Raw genomic sequence first — 18,063 nt, 5'->3', positions numbered from 1 at the left:
CTCTATTTGAAAGGATTGAAGGCAAGGAGTGAGGAAGAGAAAAAGATGTTATCTGATAAATCTCCTTTGTTACTTCGAGAGTGGGTAGGTACCTGGAATAGGGTAGTAGTTGAAACACGCAGTTTGGTGGATTTAAGAATAGACATATAAGTGTTTAAGGAAATGGAGGGATATGGATGATACACAGATAGAGGATATTTAGCATAAATTGGCATCCAGATTAACACAACATTGTAGGCAAATGGCCTGTTCCATGCTATCGTGTTCTGTGTTCTATTTTTTATTGTCTCTATTGCTTCCCAGCTGCAGTTCAGGAGAAGCAACTTTGAATTAAAAAGTTAAATAATTTCTATCTAATTTTACCATGGTACTGCAACATAAACTGAGAATCACAAACCTACAAGCTATACTTAACATTACCCTCTACTTTTTTTTATCCCCAATAGAAACGTTCTACCCGTGTGCTTGTGAATCAGAATCAGGTTTAATATAGCTGTCTGTCTTGCGCCATAGGATCATATGTGACGTTTCTCAAACTTCCTTAAAACAGAAGGAAACAATCAGGACTATGTCAGCTTTCAGAGTAGTACCAAAGTCATACAGATGCTGGAAATCTGAAAAACAGTCAGAAAGTGATGCAACTAGTCAGTTCAGACAGCATTTGTGGAGAGAAAAAGAGTTACTGGTTCAATTCAGAGACCCTATGTTATCCTTCGTTATTTGACCTGACTGTTACCAGCATATCTTTTTCTTAATTTGAGGCTGGAACTTGGTAGTTTATAAAGAACCATCTTTATAACCTACCAAGTTCCAGTTTAACCATCTAGAACACAAGCCTAAACTTAAATAAAGTATGTCTCAAGTTAATTTAATACTTTTAAAATTCAAATTCAACTTCCTGCGATTCTGGCAGGGAAAGGTTCCCTGGGATGGATAAACAAAAATATAACGTACTGAAAGTGGGAGCAAAGGGGAATTTGGAAAATATTACAGCAATGGTTATATGCGATGTCAAAAATTTACTGACTCACAATCAGTGAGTCGGAGAAGATTTAAAAAATTGATTTAAGTTTATTCAATTTGTGATGAATCGGCTAGATAGCTGGAATATTTATTTGTGTTTACTAAACAAGTTAAAACGTATGATCTTACCTGAAGCAGAGCTAAACCAAGCAATATTGATTTATTTGTTATGTAGCTGATATCTGTTCATATGAACTGAAAGTGCATTAAGCAAATAATACCCTAGGGACCAGTGATAGTCTAATATTGAGCCTTTGGGAGGAATTTGTGAGCTCAGGACTGTTGCGATGAGCCAGACTCTAGTGAGGTTCAAGGAGATTGGGTACAACTTCCCTTGGTGCCTGTGTTCAAAAGATGGCTCAAAATACACATAGGTAATAGCAGAATAATTACTTTAATTATCAAGTTAAGTTAATTATCTCATAAATATCATATATATAGTAGTACATCTACATTTGCAAGAGATGGTCTTGGTTATCAAAGCATTAATACATTGCTAGAACATCACTATTTTGTGGACTGTGGGAAGAATCTTTGACAATGTTTTACTTCATCAGTCAAAGGCATTTCATAGGCATTCAGCATTTTTTTAAAAAGATGATGGATAAACTCAGCTAGGGATCTGTGATAAATTCTGAAGTAGTGAACTTTCCACATGGGGAAGAAGTACTGAACTGACAGTACAAGGACATAGTATTTGGTTTACCACAGTGTTTAATTAAGTAAATAATCTTTGTTTATAAACCACATGCCAAGTTTTCAAATTGCATGGAAGTTGATCCTGATTAATGCAGGTGCCAATTTCATGAAGTTGTTTGGTTAGACCATCACAATTTTCTCTAGAATTTTCTCCCTAGCTAGATTTAAAATTGGACTGACAGAATTCCAAATTAATTAAAATGTATCAGGAACATGAATGGATAAATCATATTTTTCTTCCATTACTTTATTCCTGCAGCACAATAAATTGTAATTGATGTCCACTTTTTGACTACAATTACCATTCTATTGCATTCCACTATACCCCACTTTATTCATCAATTTTTTCATGCTGTTCTCTCTTGAAGATTTTTTGTGAATGTCTAATTACACCATCATATGATTTCCACTTTTTATTTCCAGTTAATAATACAGTATCAAGAAGAATAGGTTGAATTGAAAATATTTACTATGTTTAAAAGAACGATAGCTTTCTATTGTTAAATAGGTGTGTCCATTTTGTTGTCTTCAACTAATTTCATTTCTGTTTTCATTTTTATATTATTTTTCACAAAGCTTTCAAAAAGCAAACTTGGCTGTTAATCATCTTTTGTGTTTTTTCTTTTGATCATCAGCAAAATTAGTCTCTTCAGAATTAAATGTGGTGCTTTGACTATCAAGGGATCTTAGGAGAATTTGTTTGGCACTCTGTTTTACATCTGCCCTCCCCTACTCACACTCCCCTACTCCCTCTCTCCCCTACTCCCTCACACCCTCCTCTACTCCCTCCCTCCCTCCCCCTCTCACTCCCTCTCTCCCCCGCCACTCTTCCTCCCCCATTCCCTCAATATGTGAGAGTTACAATGAAATAAATAGTTGAACAGGATTGACAGGAATGCTCTGTTTTAATGCGCCAAGTAGCCATCCATATCATAATAAAATCGGAAATATTTTCTTTGGGGAAATAGCTTTATTTTTGTCCAACTGTTGAAGCAATAAAACTATTGTAATCAAGTTTTTTTTTCCATTTTAGGGTTATTACAAACAGACGACAAGGTTGCACTGAAAGAAATCACAAGGCAGCTTCAGCTTGAGAATGTTGTTGGAGATAAAGTTTTTGTGAGTTTTTTATTTGATAGTTCAATTGTGACGTTGTGCGTGTTTTTGTACCTAATATTACAATAGCATTTTCAATTGGAATTAAAGTCTTAAAAGCAATGTTCCTTTCAGTATGAGTTAAGTCCTGTAAGTCAATTTGACTGTAGACCTGGTCTGTTCTTTATCATCAATTTTTAATTTAAAAATTGCAGAAGCATCCATATGTGATACTTCCTCCACATATTGGAACTCACAGTGCACATGTGTAAAATCACAAATGTCAAATAATTACATTTATACATTTTTGATATACATCCCTAAATGCAACAATCCTTTTACTGGAGTTATTTCCACAGCATTATGGGAGCAAGTTCCAGGACATTGATGATGGAGATGATGTGTTTTGAGGTTAAATACTGAGATGATTGACAGTTGGTTGACAGGCAGGAAGCAGAGTAGGAATAAACTGGTCTCTTTCCAGACGGGAGGTGGTAACTAATGAGTAGCACAATGATCATTTGCTGGGCTCTAGCTATTCCTAACATGCATATCAAAGATTTATTTGAGGGAAATGAAACTCGGTAAGCTCTCCAAACTTGCAGCTAACACATAGTTATTGTGGATAGGCTAGGACTGTGAGTGTGGTTGTGAACTAAGATAGAGGATGCAATTTGATGTAGGCATGTTGTATGAGTGAGTAAATGAATGACAAATGATGCATTTGACATAGGTACACAGGAGGTTATTCACTTTGGTTCGAAAGACAGATTATTATTTAAAAGGTGACAGGTTGGAAAAAGAGAAGGTAATATGAGATTTGTATATTCTTCTGCCCGGGGTCCAACGAGACCTTCTCCTTGGAATTTTGCAGCTGTCTTGTAGCTCATGATCTCCTTTTCTGAAGGGAGTATTTCCTAGGATGGCAAGACCAATGTACGAACAGACATGTGTTAATCAAGCCTATGTTCTTGGGAGTTTAGGAGATGACATGGACACCATTTCACTTTGTTCTCTAGCTCTTTCCCCTCCTCTGACTTGTTATTTGAGAAATGGTCTACAATGGCGTTATCTGAAGATGGTATTAGAGCAGAAACTGGTCATGGCAGTGATAAGTGTACATGGAGTAGAGTAGGGTATTGAGACATGAGTGTACATAGAGTAGAGTAGGAGGTTGAGGATGCTTCCTCATCAAGCACCAGTGTTGAGAATAATTGTGCTGGAGGTACTGCTGCCTCTCCTCACTGATTGCGGACTGTTGGTCAGCAAGTGGAGGATCCAGTTGCAAAGGGAGGTGTTGAATCCCAGATCTAGCAATTTGGAGATGAGTTTGTTTGGAATTATAGCATTGAAATGAAGCTGTATTCAATAAACAATATCTAATTGTCCAGATGCTTGGAGGTGAATTCAGGGCCTGGCAGATGGCATCTGCTATAGGCCTGAATCGTCGTTAGGCAAATCATTGTGGGTCAAGGTTGTCTGGGAGGCTGGAGTTAATGTGTACCATGACCAGCTTCTAATGAGGGAGCCTTGTGGCACTTCTGCCTGAATATGATTGGACCCGTTATTGGTTTTAGTGCCTCCATTCATTGCTTGTCCCTCACCAATCACGAATAGATATAGCAGGAATACAGAGATCTGATTTAATTGATTTCTTCATGAGATATCTTAGCTCGGTCTATGCATGGCATTGCTGTTATTTAGTACGTGTACTTCTTGAGAAATAAGATCACATAGATAAGTCATTGCATTAAGATGCCCGTGAATTTTCAAACTCATCAAAGTTCAAAGTAAATCTATTAAAAATATATATGCATGTCACTATATAAAACCTGCGATTCATTTGCTTGTGGGCATACAGTATGGAAGGCTCAAACTGCTCAGCATGGTGCTATGTGCCCCACCAAAGCACACAACAATTCAAGGCCGAATGACTTAATGCTGTGGTAGAATGTTGTGGTGAAGAATGGGGAAAGAAGTCAAACAGGACTAAATTGCTCTCATCTGCATCCTAATGTGCCTTGCCAAAGAATATTTACATCCAAATATGGACCGCTTGTGTATCTGAAGAGCTACATGAACCTGATGATCATCATCCTGAAATCCATTGGACTATTCAGGTATAACTTGAGAAGACCTGTTGAGGCTTGAATGGATTAGCACTAAGTATGCCTGCTGCTATGCCCAGTTTGTCCTTCTGCTTCTGTTGAACTAGGGTAGATGCCCAGGTGGGCAGTAAGGTTGCTTCATGTGGTGATGTGTTGTTGTTGTTGTTGTTGTTGTTACTGTGCTTTATGGATGCCCAGTTTTGTGTTGTGAGATGTTTCTGAGCCTTTCCCATTTAGTATGACTGTAGTATTAAACAATACATTGGAGAGTGTTATTGAAAATTATTATTAGTACAATCGATTTTCTTTTTCAAGTACCAAAATAAAAGAGAAACTGCTAAGGGCTCACAGGAAATTCAAAAGCATCTTTAGAGAAAGAAACATAGGTAACATGTCAGGCTAATTGTGATTCTTTCATGATATCTGATCAGTGACCTTAAACCTTAACTCTGTTTCAGATGTGCCTCGTCTGCTGAATATCCCTTTCATTCTTTTTATTTGTTTTGCATTCAGCTATTGCTGCTGTTTTTGATGCTGAAAGTTCTAGACATACTTTCCTAGGAGCAGTAATGAAAGGCTAACTTGAGCTGTTAATACTGAATTGATGCAATGGCAAGTAGATAAATTGCAAAAACATCTTATTCAACATGCAGAATATCTGGAGGATTTGATTGAAATCTAATCTTTTTTTAAAGTATTTGCACAGAGTCCATGACAATTGAATAAAACTCACTTGACTATATTTATGTTGTAATTACAGGGCAGTTTTGCTGAAAATCTTTCTTTTCTTCTTGAAGCTTTGAAAAAAGGTACTGACTTTTTGTTGTTCTACTAATGTTCATCACTTGGTAGTTTTTGATTAAGATAATTGTTTTTTAATTACATTAAACTACATAGGTCAGATTTGATTGTCTTGTTATTGTTTCTACCCCCGTGTTAAAAGATTATTAAATGGCTCCCCAGTACAATAAGATAGACCCTTGACCTCCCTATCTATCTTGTTATGATCTTGCACTTTATTGTTTACCTGCACTGCACTTTCTCTGTAGCTGTTACACTTTCATTTACTTTTACCTTGTTCTATCTCATACTGTGTAATTATATGCAAGACAAGCATTTCACTGTATCTCAGTACATGTGAAAATAATAAACCAATTCCAATTCTAGTGGCTTCTTCCAGATTTCTTTCCAGTCCTGATGAAGGGATTTTATTACCCTCCATACAGAGGTGCTAGAAAGTTTGTGAACCCTGTAGAAATCTCTCTCTTTCTACATATATATGTCATAAAATGTGATCAGAACTTCACATACGTCCTATAACTAGATAAAGAGAACCCAATTAAATAAATAACACAAAAACATTATACTTGTTCATTTATTTATTCAGAAAAATGATCCAATATTGCATGTATTTGTTGGGAAAAGTATGTGAACCTTTGCTTTCAGTAACTGGTGTGATCCCTTTGTACCCCAATAACTTCAACCAAATGTTTCCAGTAACCGTTGGTCAGTCCTGCACATCAGCTTGGAGGAATTGTAGGCCATTCCTCCTTACCAAACTGCTGGATGTTGGTAGGCTTCCTTGCATGAATTGCTTGCTTCACGTCCTTCCACATTTCCTTAGGCCGAGGACTTTGGCTCGGTCATTCCAACACACAAATTGTTGTCTTTTTAAACCATTTTGTTGTTTATTTACTCTTGTTTTTCGGATCATTGCCTTGTTGCATTATCCAACTTCTATTAATCTATTATCAGACTGCTATCCTCATGTTCGCCTGTAAAATATCTTGATACTGTTTTGAATTTATTGTTCCCTCTGGTCGCCTCACTACAGGAAGGATGTGGAAGCCATAGAAAGGGTGCAGAGGAGATTTACAAGGATTGGGGAGCATGCCTTATGAGAATAGGCTGAATGAACTCAGCCTTTTCTTCTTGGAGCGACGGAGGATGAGAGGTGACCTGATAGAGCTGTATAAGATGATAAGAGGCATTGATCGTGTGGATAGTCAGAGGCTTTTTCCCAGGGCTGAAATGGTTGCCACAAGAGGACACAAGTTTAAGGTGCTGGGGAGTAGGTACAGAGGAGATGTCAAGGGTATGTTTTCTACTCGGAGTGGTGAGTGCATGGAATGGGCTGCCAGCAATGATGGTGGAGGTGGATACGATAGGGTCTTTTAAGAGACTTTTGGATAGGTACATGGAGCTTAGTAAAATAGAGCGCTATAGATAAGCCTAGTAATTTCCAAGGTAGGGACATGTTCAGCACAACTTTGTGGGCTGAAGGGCCTGTATTGTGCTGTAGGTTTTCTATGTTTCTATTGCAAGCTGTCCAGGCCCTGAGGCAGCAAAGTAGCCCCAAACCACGATGCTCCTTCTATCATGCTTCACAGTTGTGATGAGGTTTTGGCATTGGGGCATAGTGTCCTTTTTCCTCCAAACATAGCAATGTGTATTTCTGCCATAAAGTTCAACTTTTGTCTCACCTGTCCACAGAACATCACCCCAGAAGGATAGTAGAACATCCAGGTGGCCTTTTTCAAACTTGAGACGTGTGACAATGTTTTTTTTTGTCTTTTGGAGAGCAGTGCCTTCATCCGTGGTGTCCTTCCTTAAATGGCATTTTTGTTCGGTGTTTTTCTTATAAAGGACATATGAACAGAGACTTCATCAAGCTCTAGAGATTTCTGCAGTTACCCGGGTTATTTTTCACCTCCTTTAGCATTGCATGTTGTGCTCTTGGTGTGATCTTTGCAGTACACCTACAGCTAGAAGGAGTGGCAACAGTACTGAGTTTCCTCCATCTGTAGACCGTTTCTCTTACTGTGGACCAATGAATGCTCAGGTCTTTAGAAATGCTTTTACAACCTTTTCCAGATTGATACATCTCAACAATTCTTCTAAGGTCCTCTGAAAATTGTTTTGATTGAGGCATGGTGCACATAAACAAATATTTCTTGAGAAGAGCAGGTTCTGTCAGTAAGCTGACTTTGTGTGTCTTTTTTTCGGGCAGAGTACCTCTACAATCCACCCCTCCAATCTCATTGTAACACCTGACTCTAAGTAGCTTTTATAAAAGGCATTACCCCAGAAGTTCACATACTTTTTTAAACAAATACATGTGATATTAGATAATTTTTCTCAATAAATAAATGAACAAGTATAATGTTTTTTAAATTTAATTGCATTCTGTTTATCTAGTTTTAGGACATGCATGAAGATCTGGTCACATTTATTCAGAAATGGAGAACATTCTACAGGGTTCACTGTGGATGTTGCCTAGCCTTCTGAGTTTCTCCATCATTTTGTGTGTGTTCCTCTAGATTACCAGCAACTTGCCATTCCAATTCTACTCTGTTGCTTTACTTCACTTTAATTTTTGGAAACTTTTTCTGCATTTTTTAAAACTTGAAATCTGTAGTTCTGCGAGTGTTGGCATGTTACTAACAAGTAAGAGATTGACCAGGATGTCGTATAGATTGGAAGATTTTCTCTATAGGGAGAGAATAGATAATGGTTAAGATAGTGGTGTGTTTGGTTGTCACAGCCTCTCTGTGTTCAACAAGTCATGAAATGGTTTGTTTTAAGCATTTTTCTTGTGATGGCAAGACCCTATTGGATATTGGTATTGCAAAATACTGCAAGTTTGGTTCATTGGCAGGACAGACTGTGGGGGAGCGGGGATGACTAGTATTGGATAAGAAGTCAATGGTGCAGTCATATGCCCGGTGTGGAGGCCTTTTTACTGAAAACTTCAAGAAAATCTGCATATCCAGCCTGAATGCCAGACACACCCACACCAGTAGTTGACACAGGAGGTGATTCATGGACTGGACCTTGAACTGAACCCAGACAGGTAGACAGATATGCCAGTTCCCACCCTTGGCGTGCTTTAAGCAATCAATCAATTTGTGGGTTATGTCAGGATAACCAGGGAAGACCAAACACCAGCAGTAGTTCAGGCGAATCAACCAAGTAGAAGCAGAGTTGTTCCCTATGGTTGACCAAGCACGTTGGAGGTGTTCAGTGGAAAGGTGGATCTTGCGGGTGCCCAGAGGTTGACCATCCTGTGCCTTGATGTCAATATTTTCTCTCAGTCGCTGAGTCAGAGCTCCCCATTTTTGAGTCAGAGATTGAGAGAAAATATTGACATGAGATTCCCAGCTGCTCTGGAGTCGATAAATGCTGAAGTTCATGGGTCTGAGTCTTCCACGAGAAGGAAGCTGGGTGCATCACATAATTTGGGGAAGCTGATTGCAGTGAGAACAAACCCATAAGAACTCCCCTCCCTGCTGATGGGTATCCTCTTTTACTGGACACTTGAGACATGACATCCGGAAATGTCCTGGATCACCACAAAAGAGACAGGACCCTCTTCAGCGCCGACCTTGATCTTCCTGAGATAGGTGCATCTGCCCCACTTGCACTGGCTCCTCCAAAGGCTGAATACTGGATGATGACGGGCAGTGATCCAAAGAGTAGGAAACTCGAGACATTCTTTCCCTGTGCCAGTCCGTTGCCTGGTTGTCAACTCAAATGGCCAGATTAATCAAGTTGTCTAGACTGTCCTGCCCGCCCCAGATAGTGATCTCATGCCAGATCTCTGCATTCAGTCCATGCTGAAAGGCAGTGATGAAAGATCTCTCGTTCCATCCCGTCTCCATTGCAAGTATGTAGAATTTTACTCTATAGAGTCTCACTGCCCTTCTATCTTAGCATTGGTCCAAGAGTTGGTGGGCAACCTCTTGACCTCATACTGGCAGGTTAGAAACGATTCTTAACTCGACAACAAAATGTCAAGAAGACTGGCCGTGGGGAAACCTTGCTCACATAGTGCACTGAACAGGCTGAGTGGAGGTCCATCCAGGAGATTTACTGTGTACGCCAGCTTACATGCATCATCACCAAACTGACAAGGTTGGGCTTAGAAAGTCATCTCACACTGGGTAACAAAATTCCTACAGCCATCAGGGTTACCAGAGTATCCACCCAATGGAGGAATACTCAGTTCCAGTAATGATGCAGAAGTTGGTGCATTAATGGCCGAGTTTGTTGTGGCACAGAAAGGGAGGATATGTGAGATGCTGGGAATGGGACTGACATGGCCGAAGGCTGCTGAATCACGTTTTGAAGAATGCTAATGGCTGTCAAGCTGACGCTGGTCCGTGGACTGCGGCTGTGAGAGCAGAGATTGCTGCCACCTGATTCTGTGGTTGTGACAAAAGGCTTAAGAGGCAGAACGGAATTTTAAGGAGGATCACAGTGCTGTTTTTTTTTAAACAGAGTTGTTGATACTTGAACTCACTGCCCAGGGAGGTGATGGATTGAGATACAATTACAGCATTTAGACACTTTAAAATAGTCAAAGCGTAGAAGGATACAGATTTAATACAGATAAGTGATTAACAAAGAGGGGCTCAGGGACTCGTAGCTGTAGTGCAACTCTTTGAATCGTTCAGGCGACTGGTTTTGATGTTTAAGTTTGCACAATAAGATGCAGTGACAATATGACTGAAACATCTGGCTGAACAGGAGCACAAACCCCTTGAAATGTCTCCACAGGGTCATTTGAGAGCAGAAGCCCAGCTGTTTTGCTCTCCTTCCCTGCGTGAAGACATGGATGCCAGTTGTGGTGACCCTGTTACCGCCTCACTGCTGCTCTAGCTGAGTCTAGCTGAGATCTCTAGGACAAAGCCAATGCACTCAGCTATTTGAATATAAATTACATTGCTTCATTTTAGTTTTTGCAATCTTATAGGCAAACCTATGAATAGTAAGTTAAAGAGTCATTGTAATCTTTCAGAGTTCAATTGTTCAGGTGTTTCTTCCACCTGGAAATCTAAATTAGGATTCGTATTTTTCTTGGTTAGTTCAGCTGTGCTAAGTTAAACTTTGAACAGTCAGATACTACAAGTATTTCAATTTTTATCAGAGCTTTACTCAAAGTCCCAAATGTTTAATGTTAATAAGTTACAAAAACAAAGTTATGAATCATAGCCTCTCTGAATTTGGACTGTACAACATCTTAAAAACAGTATGGGGTAAAGTGGCCCCTATGCTGAATGAAAAAATAAATATTTTGGCACTTATAAAAGTTAGCTGCAATGTTTTTATCAGACTTAGCAAAGCGGAGCTGCTCTGATTTCTGATGTATTTACTGTAGTCATATGTCAATTTATAAAGCCTAACTTGTATCTGGAGTGAATCCAAAAATGTAACAGTAAATAGAAACCCAAAATATATCAAGTGGATGCACATTTTATTTGAAAATAAGCATTGAGAGCTGAGGATGGAGTAAACATTTGCCACTCTCATAAAATAAAGACATTTTTGTCTGTAAAATTCACAAAATATTCATGTAAACTAAAATAATCTGATGAAAGTTATTCTGTTATCGTTTATCTTGTGCAGATTGCTTTTCACTTTTCCCTATTTTTGTCTCTTGTGCCAGTAGATCCCATGCTGGCATCTCTGATTTATCTCATTGTAACATGTAATACAAAACCACTACTTGTGTCAATCAATTGGATCAATTCCAAGATGGCAGCACACATGGTGGCTCCAGCCAATAGTGAAATTTCATGTCTTGTTCATCTTTTCTATGACCGAAAAACACTAAAATCTACAAGTCTACTTCACCAGCAAGGGGAATAATGGTGGTGTTGCACAGTTACAGACTAACACAGGGAACAGGCTCTTGCTAGGCACTGTGGTCAACTACAGGTATTTGAGGAAGTGGCTGTCAGAAGCAGTGTGCTTGAACACAAAAGTATGGTAAGTGTGTCGGTATTAAAGTGAAACTTAAAGCAGACCTTTGCAGGCCCATGCTCCTGTCAATTCTAGTTGTTAGTATCCATTTGTGTCTGAACCAGTGGGAGACGAGGGACTATTGCACGCTTGCCCTGACAGAAATGTGGCTTCAATACACGATTCCAGCCGCGGCCATCCAGCCAGAAGGCCTAATCTTTCTTCAGGCAGACAGAGATGCTGTGACCTCTGGCAAAACCCATGGAGGAGGTCTGTGTATCTATATCAGTAAGAACTGGTGTGTCAATGCCTCGGTAGTAACAGCCCACTGCTCACTGCAGATAGAGATTTTAATGGTGAACTGTAGACCAGGGAGTCATTGCCTTTGTGATTATTGCTGTTTACATTCCCCCCACCCCTGTGCTAGTGCTGGAAAACACTGCAGGAGTTCTACCTCAAAGTCTCTTACCCTGATGGTGTCTTCATGTTTGCTGGTGACTTCAATCATGCCATCTTCAAGCCAAAGCTGCCAAAGTTCTACCAGCATGTCAACATTGCAACCAGTGGAGAGAATATGTTAGACTTGGTTTATACTAACGTTCATGGAGCCGACAAGGCTACCCTCAACCCTCATCACGGATACTCAGACAACACATCCCTTTTGCTCATCCCTGTATACAGACCATTGGTTAGATGAGTCAAACCAGTTCACAGGGAGATCAGGACCCGGCCAGAAGGTGCCACCTCAGAGCTACAGGACTACTATTTAGGAAGGCAATTACCTACAATCATCACATCAAAATTAATAAATATGTGGGATCGGTGACTGGCTACATAGGAAAATTAATTGAGGATCTTACTGTGATTAAGCACAGGACAAACTAGAAGCCATGGCTGACTGTGGAGGTTCAAGCTCTGCTTAGGGATCATGACACTGCTTTCACGTCTAAGGTCAGCATTAGCTGCGCTTTCCCGTGCCACCAGGAAGGCAAAATGTACATACACACAGAAAATCTACAGACACCTTTGTGACACCAGGGACATGTGGCACAGGCAAGATGTACGAACCATAACTGATTATAAGTCCACACTGTACATCAGCAACAGCAATGCCTTCTTTTCTGATAGGTTGAATGTTTTCTAAGCATAATTTAATCAATTGAATGATGTGACATCGTGGAGTACACCCTTTCTTCCTGAACAGCAGGCACCCTGTCTGGCTGCAGCCGATGTGAGGAGTACCCTAGCTAGAGTAAACCAATGCAAAGCAGAAGGGCTGGACAACATACTGAGTCAGGTGCTAAGGGACTGTGTGGCCCAGCTAACAGGTCTTAACAGACATCTTTAATACCTCTCTGAAACAGTCCACTGTCCCTGCAGGCTTCAAGGCAGCCACCATCATTTCAGTACTCAAGAGAGCAACGGTAACTGGGCCAAATGGTTACCACCCTGTGGCACTGACATCAAAAATCATGAAGTGTTTTGAGCGGCTAGTAATGGGTCATATAAAATCTTACCTTTCAGCTACATTGGGTCATTTCCAGTTTGCTGACCATTCAAACCGGTGCACTCATGACATCATAGCCTCAGTCCTTCACTCTGTCCTGTTCCACCTAGAAAACAATACCTCATACACCAAGATCAGCTCATCCACTTCAGCTCAGCATTTAGCACAATCGTCGCTCAGAGACTGATGGGTAAACTGTCCTCATTGGGACTCAACACTCCACTCTATAACTGGATCTTGGACTTCTTCAGGGAAAGAATCCGGTCGGTCTACCCGAGTTGGCAGCAACATCTCAAGCCCCACCACACTGAGCAGTGGTGCCTGCCGGGCTTGTGTGTTCAGTCCTCTGCTGTTCATGCTGCTGACTCACAACTGCACTGCCAGCTTCAGCTCAAACCGCATCACCAAGTTCGCTGATGGTACTACAGTGATTGACCTCATCAGCAACAATAATGAGTTGAAATACAGGGAGGAAGCAGAGAGGCTTAACAAATGGAGAAGACACAGATCAACCACTCTCCATTACACATTAATGGCTCTGCTATGGAGAGTGAAGAGCACAAAGTTCCTTAGTGTGCACGTAACGGGTGATCTAACCTGTACACACAATCCCTTCTCACTTTTCAAGAAGGCACAACAACGTCTACACTTTCTAAGGAGATTGCCGCTCCTCATAGCTCCCTTCCCTCATTCCATCAATTTTCTACAGGAGCACTATTGAGAGCATTCTCTCTGACTGCATCATTGTGTGGTATGGAAGCTGCAAGGCATCAGACCGCAAGACTCTACAGAGGACAGTAAAAACTGCCGAAAAGATCATCAGGGTCCTCCTCCCCCACCCCCATTATGACACTTACTGGGAGCATTACAGAGGAAGGGGCCAAAGCATTGTTGAGGATCCCAACCCCACTCATCGCACAACCTCTTTGGCTCACTATCATCGGGAAGGAGGTACAGAAGCATCAGGGCTAGGACTGCCCGACTGGGTAACATCATCTTCCCTCAGGCTGATACCACTGAGTCTCGTCACTAGGTCAGGCGAGCTGTTTACCTGTGCTGCATTTTGAATTGTTTTTTATTAACTTATTTATAATATAATATTTTGGTTTATGTGCTATGTGTGATGTACGTTGTGCGGGTGTACCGTAGTCTGGAGGAACATTTCATTGGTTATATATATGTTCAGTCAAAGGACAATAAAGTTGAACTTGAACTCGTGAGTTCTGTGGAAATAGCACTGGGTAAATTCATACTGCAGCTACACATCCAGTAACATTTTATATCGTGATTATATAAAGATATTCACAAAGGATTTTTTTTCTTTATAGATAGCTTCCCTGAAACAAGTATATTTTTAAGTATAGTAAAAACTATATTTTTAATGAAAAGATGGTTTTAATTTTTTTTCCCCCTGGAGCTGTACATCTGCTTAGAACTTGCTTTGCCTCAATATCAACCATTCAATATCAACCACAGTGATGAGAAGAAATTTCTTTAACTAAAGGGTGGTGAATCTGTAGCATTCATTGCCACAGATGCTTGTGGAACCCATGTCATTAGGTATATTTGAAGTGAAAGTTACTAGGTTCTTGATTAGTAAGGGTTTGAAAGGAGAAAGCAGGAGAATGGGATTCAACCATGATTGAATGACAGAGCAGAGTCAGTGAACCAAATGGCCTCAAGTAATTCTGCTCCTATTTCTATGGTCATTCAGCATTGAGTGAAGCTTTTTGTTTTACCTTTTTTGGAATTGTAGGTTTTTTGGGCTTGAGTTTCATTATTTTTCCAGTGCAGAAACAGGCAATTCATTTGACCATGATTGTCGGCTTAAATGTTCCACAGATGCTACTTGGTTTGTAGTGCTCTGTTTTTATTTCAACTATCTGTCATCTGCAGTATTTCTTTATTGATTTTCAGGGCCTGTGTCAATTTTTGCATCACTTGTATAGAGTCAAGCATGTTCTACAGAACTTTTGCATATGTACTGTAGAGATCAGCTTGTGCTCAGTAATTCCCAAATGAGATTTTATATTTTTAAATGGGGCAAACTATATATACCAAGCATAAATACAAGTGTGACAGAAAACAGACAAGTTCAACTCTAGAGACTCAAATTTTTGGGTAGATCAAGCTAATTTACTTTACATTTTACTTGTAGTTGTTAATGAATCACAAATGTTACCACAAACTGAACTTCTGGATATAAGAGCAGTAAACATGATGGATTTTTTCCAAGTTGAATTATTAGTTTTATCTTCAATATGATTTGAAAGATCTTCCTTATACAAACTTTGTAGAAGATAACTTGCATTTCATTTTGCCCTTAAAAGTAAAGCTGAAAATACCACAGCATTATCTTCTATTACATGATATATATTAAGCATTATATTTGATTAAATTTTATTTTATATAATAGATCTTAATAGAAAAGTCTTAAACTATAGTTTTATTTGGAAAGACAAGTGCACATTGCTAAGTACATCATAAATGAATCGCTAATGGATCTTTGGGTAGGAAGTGTTAGTTGAAGATTGGCACAAGTTTCATTGTGATCTCTATGGAAACCACAGTTGTGTTTACACTGGAGTCTTTTCAGGATGGCTTCAATAATTGAAGATGATCATTGTCAGCGAAGGCTGATAACAGGCAGTGTTGCTGGGACCTTTTCATGGCTCAACTATCTCCAATACTTGTATGAGCACAGTCGAAGTCAAGAACAATCTAGTGTCAGATCTGCAAGAAACTGCAGATGCTGGAATCCAGAATGAGAAACAAATTGCTGGTGAAACTCAGCGGGTCAGGCAGCAACTAGAGAGGGAATTGAACAATTAGCCTTTTGGGTAGAGACCCTTTATCTAGATGTAGTGGTCAAATGCCATCTGACTTCCTGCTCTACAATTGGATTTGAGTCTAGCTGTAGAGCAGTTCCCCAATCTCAAAATATGAAGATCATTTTGAAAGTTTATAGGAAGAATGTAAAAGATCATTTAGAAAAATTAATGTATGGAAGGTAGTAGCTTGAAAAAAACATAAAAGAAAATAAACCTCATAGAGGCTGCCTGATCTGCTGAGTTTCTCCAGCATTTTTTATGTGTTACTCTGGATTTCCAGCATCAGCAGAATCTTTTGTGTTTAAAACTAGAGTATAAAGCTTTCAGAGTGATAAAGGAAGGAAAAAAACTTAGAAAATACAACTACTACAAAAAGTGTTGTGGAAAACTGCAAGTGTTTTTAAAAATTAATATTTGATACTCGTATTTCTGTAGGAAACCGCAGCAGCAGTAGACCAGTGCTTTTTATTTTGGATGAATTTGACCTCTTTGCTCATCACAAGAATCAGACATTGCTTTATAACCTCTTCGATATTGCTCAGGCTGCCCAGACACCTGTAGCTGTAGTAGGCCTAACTTGTCGACTGGTAAGTGTACAAGAAATTCCCTTTTTATTTCTCAAAAGCAGATTCAGCTCTCAAAAACACAAATTAAAGAGATACTTCCCTTGTTTTTATCCAGTTTTTTTTATTGTTGCCATCTGGTACTGCTGGAGATTGTTAAAATTGAAATTATCAGGGTACTTATGGTAAAGTAATAACAAAGTAATAGGATGCAAAATTCCAAGCAGAATTAGCAGTTATGATGCAAAGTCAAGACCAGAAACATAGAGTACCCCTTTGCCTCCATAGTTGCTGCTTGATCTGCTGACTTCCTCAAGCAGTTTTGTTTTTGTGCAACACCTCCAATCTTCTATGTCTTCAAAGCAGCATTATATTAGCAGATCAAATCCAATGAATGGTAATTATGGGAGAGATTGAAGGGAAGAAAGCAAAAGAAAGGCAAAGACAAATGATGATGGAGACAGCAGCCAGAGAACTGGAAATGAATACCAATGAATTGATTCGCTTGACCCGAAACAGGAATGTGTGGGCCAGGGCAGCTCAACTGAGCATGGCACCTGATGATGATGGTGATCAAATCCAACATCTTGCTTTCAGAACAACTTTCTGTGGACATTTGGCCCTGGAACTAGCTTTAAAATTTAGGGATAAGAACAGAAAGCATAACCTCAGCAAGTGCTCTGACCTGGAATAAAAACTGCATCTCTTTAACCAAGAATTGGTAACGAGCAGCACATTTGCAACCATGATACCATATTGAATTGATCAGTGGCATTCAGAATGTGGCATTGGATTTATAGCATTAGTAGCCTTTTGACCACCATATACATGCTGACCAATTTTTTTTAACTTAAAATTATTTAAAATCCTGAGAATTTTGCTCTGCATTTGATAAAATATATTATTCAAAGCTAGAGATTTAATATTTAGCCCATAGGTAAAAGCATGCTTTTCCTATTCATTTTCTGAGAAAGCACTATCTTGGAGGTATGATATTTGACTGACTCTGGTTATTGAATGGCCTGGTCTTGCTTGGGAGTGCTGGTCAGGACTCACACATGGTCTAAATGGGATTGTTCCTTTTCATATCCTTGTCAGCTTGAAACAAGGGTACATTTGCCAATGACATAAGCAATTGTTTCTTGCTCAGCTTGAAAGTGCGAGTTGATGCTAAATTGTTCATTAAACTTACTCCTAATTTTAAAGCCTTTACCTTTGATGAATTCAGCTGCTGCAGGCTTTTTTTCCCTGTAAAAAAATAATAATCACAGCACTTCCTTTTATTTGTTGCACAAAATACAAGAATTCTACTTTGTAAGAGTTGCAGTGTCTGTGGTTTCAACTTACTGGAAGGGTAATTCCCATGGACTTGGAACTCCAGTCAAAGATGGATGAGACAACTTAAGTTTAGGGAACTCTTTCTTACATCATCCCCATTTAAGATGTGCCAAAGAATATTTGAAGAAAGAAAGCTTACTAGCAATAGCAGCTAT

The 18,063-nt window shown here is 39.4% G+C and overlaps 1 protein-coding gene across 2 annotated transcripts in view; it reads left to right on the top strand.

Annotated features, from left to right (window-relative positions):
- orc4 (origin recognition complex, subunit 4) overlaps nucleotides 1-18,063 on the top strand; it is a 114,605-nt gene that overhangs the window by 71,304 nt on the left and 25,238 nt on the right. For both annotated transcript variants that reach the window (XM_073026162.1, XM_073026152.1), the window contains 3 exons: nucleotides 2,756-2,841; nucleotides 5,686-5,734; nucleotides 16,443-16,594. In XM_073026162.1, the coding sequence (XP_072882263.1) occupies nucleotides 2,756-2,841; nucleotides 5,686-5,734; nucleotides 16,443-16,594 (287 nt within the window). The remainder of the gene's footprint in view (nucleotides 1-2,755; nucleotides 2,842-5,685; nucleotides 5,735-16,442; nucleotides 16,595-18,063) is intronic.

The sequence above is a fragment of the Hemitrygon akajei genome, chromosome 2, assembly GCF_048418815.1.
Source record: "Hemitrygon akajei chromosome 2, sHemAka1.3, whole genome shotgun sequence".
NCBI classification, from domain to species: Eukaryota; Metazoa; Chordata; class Chondrichthyes; order Myliobatiformes; family Dasyatidae; genus Hemitrygon; species Hemitrygon akajei.
This window is presented reverse-complemented; position numbering and strand designations above follow the sequence as displayed.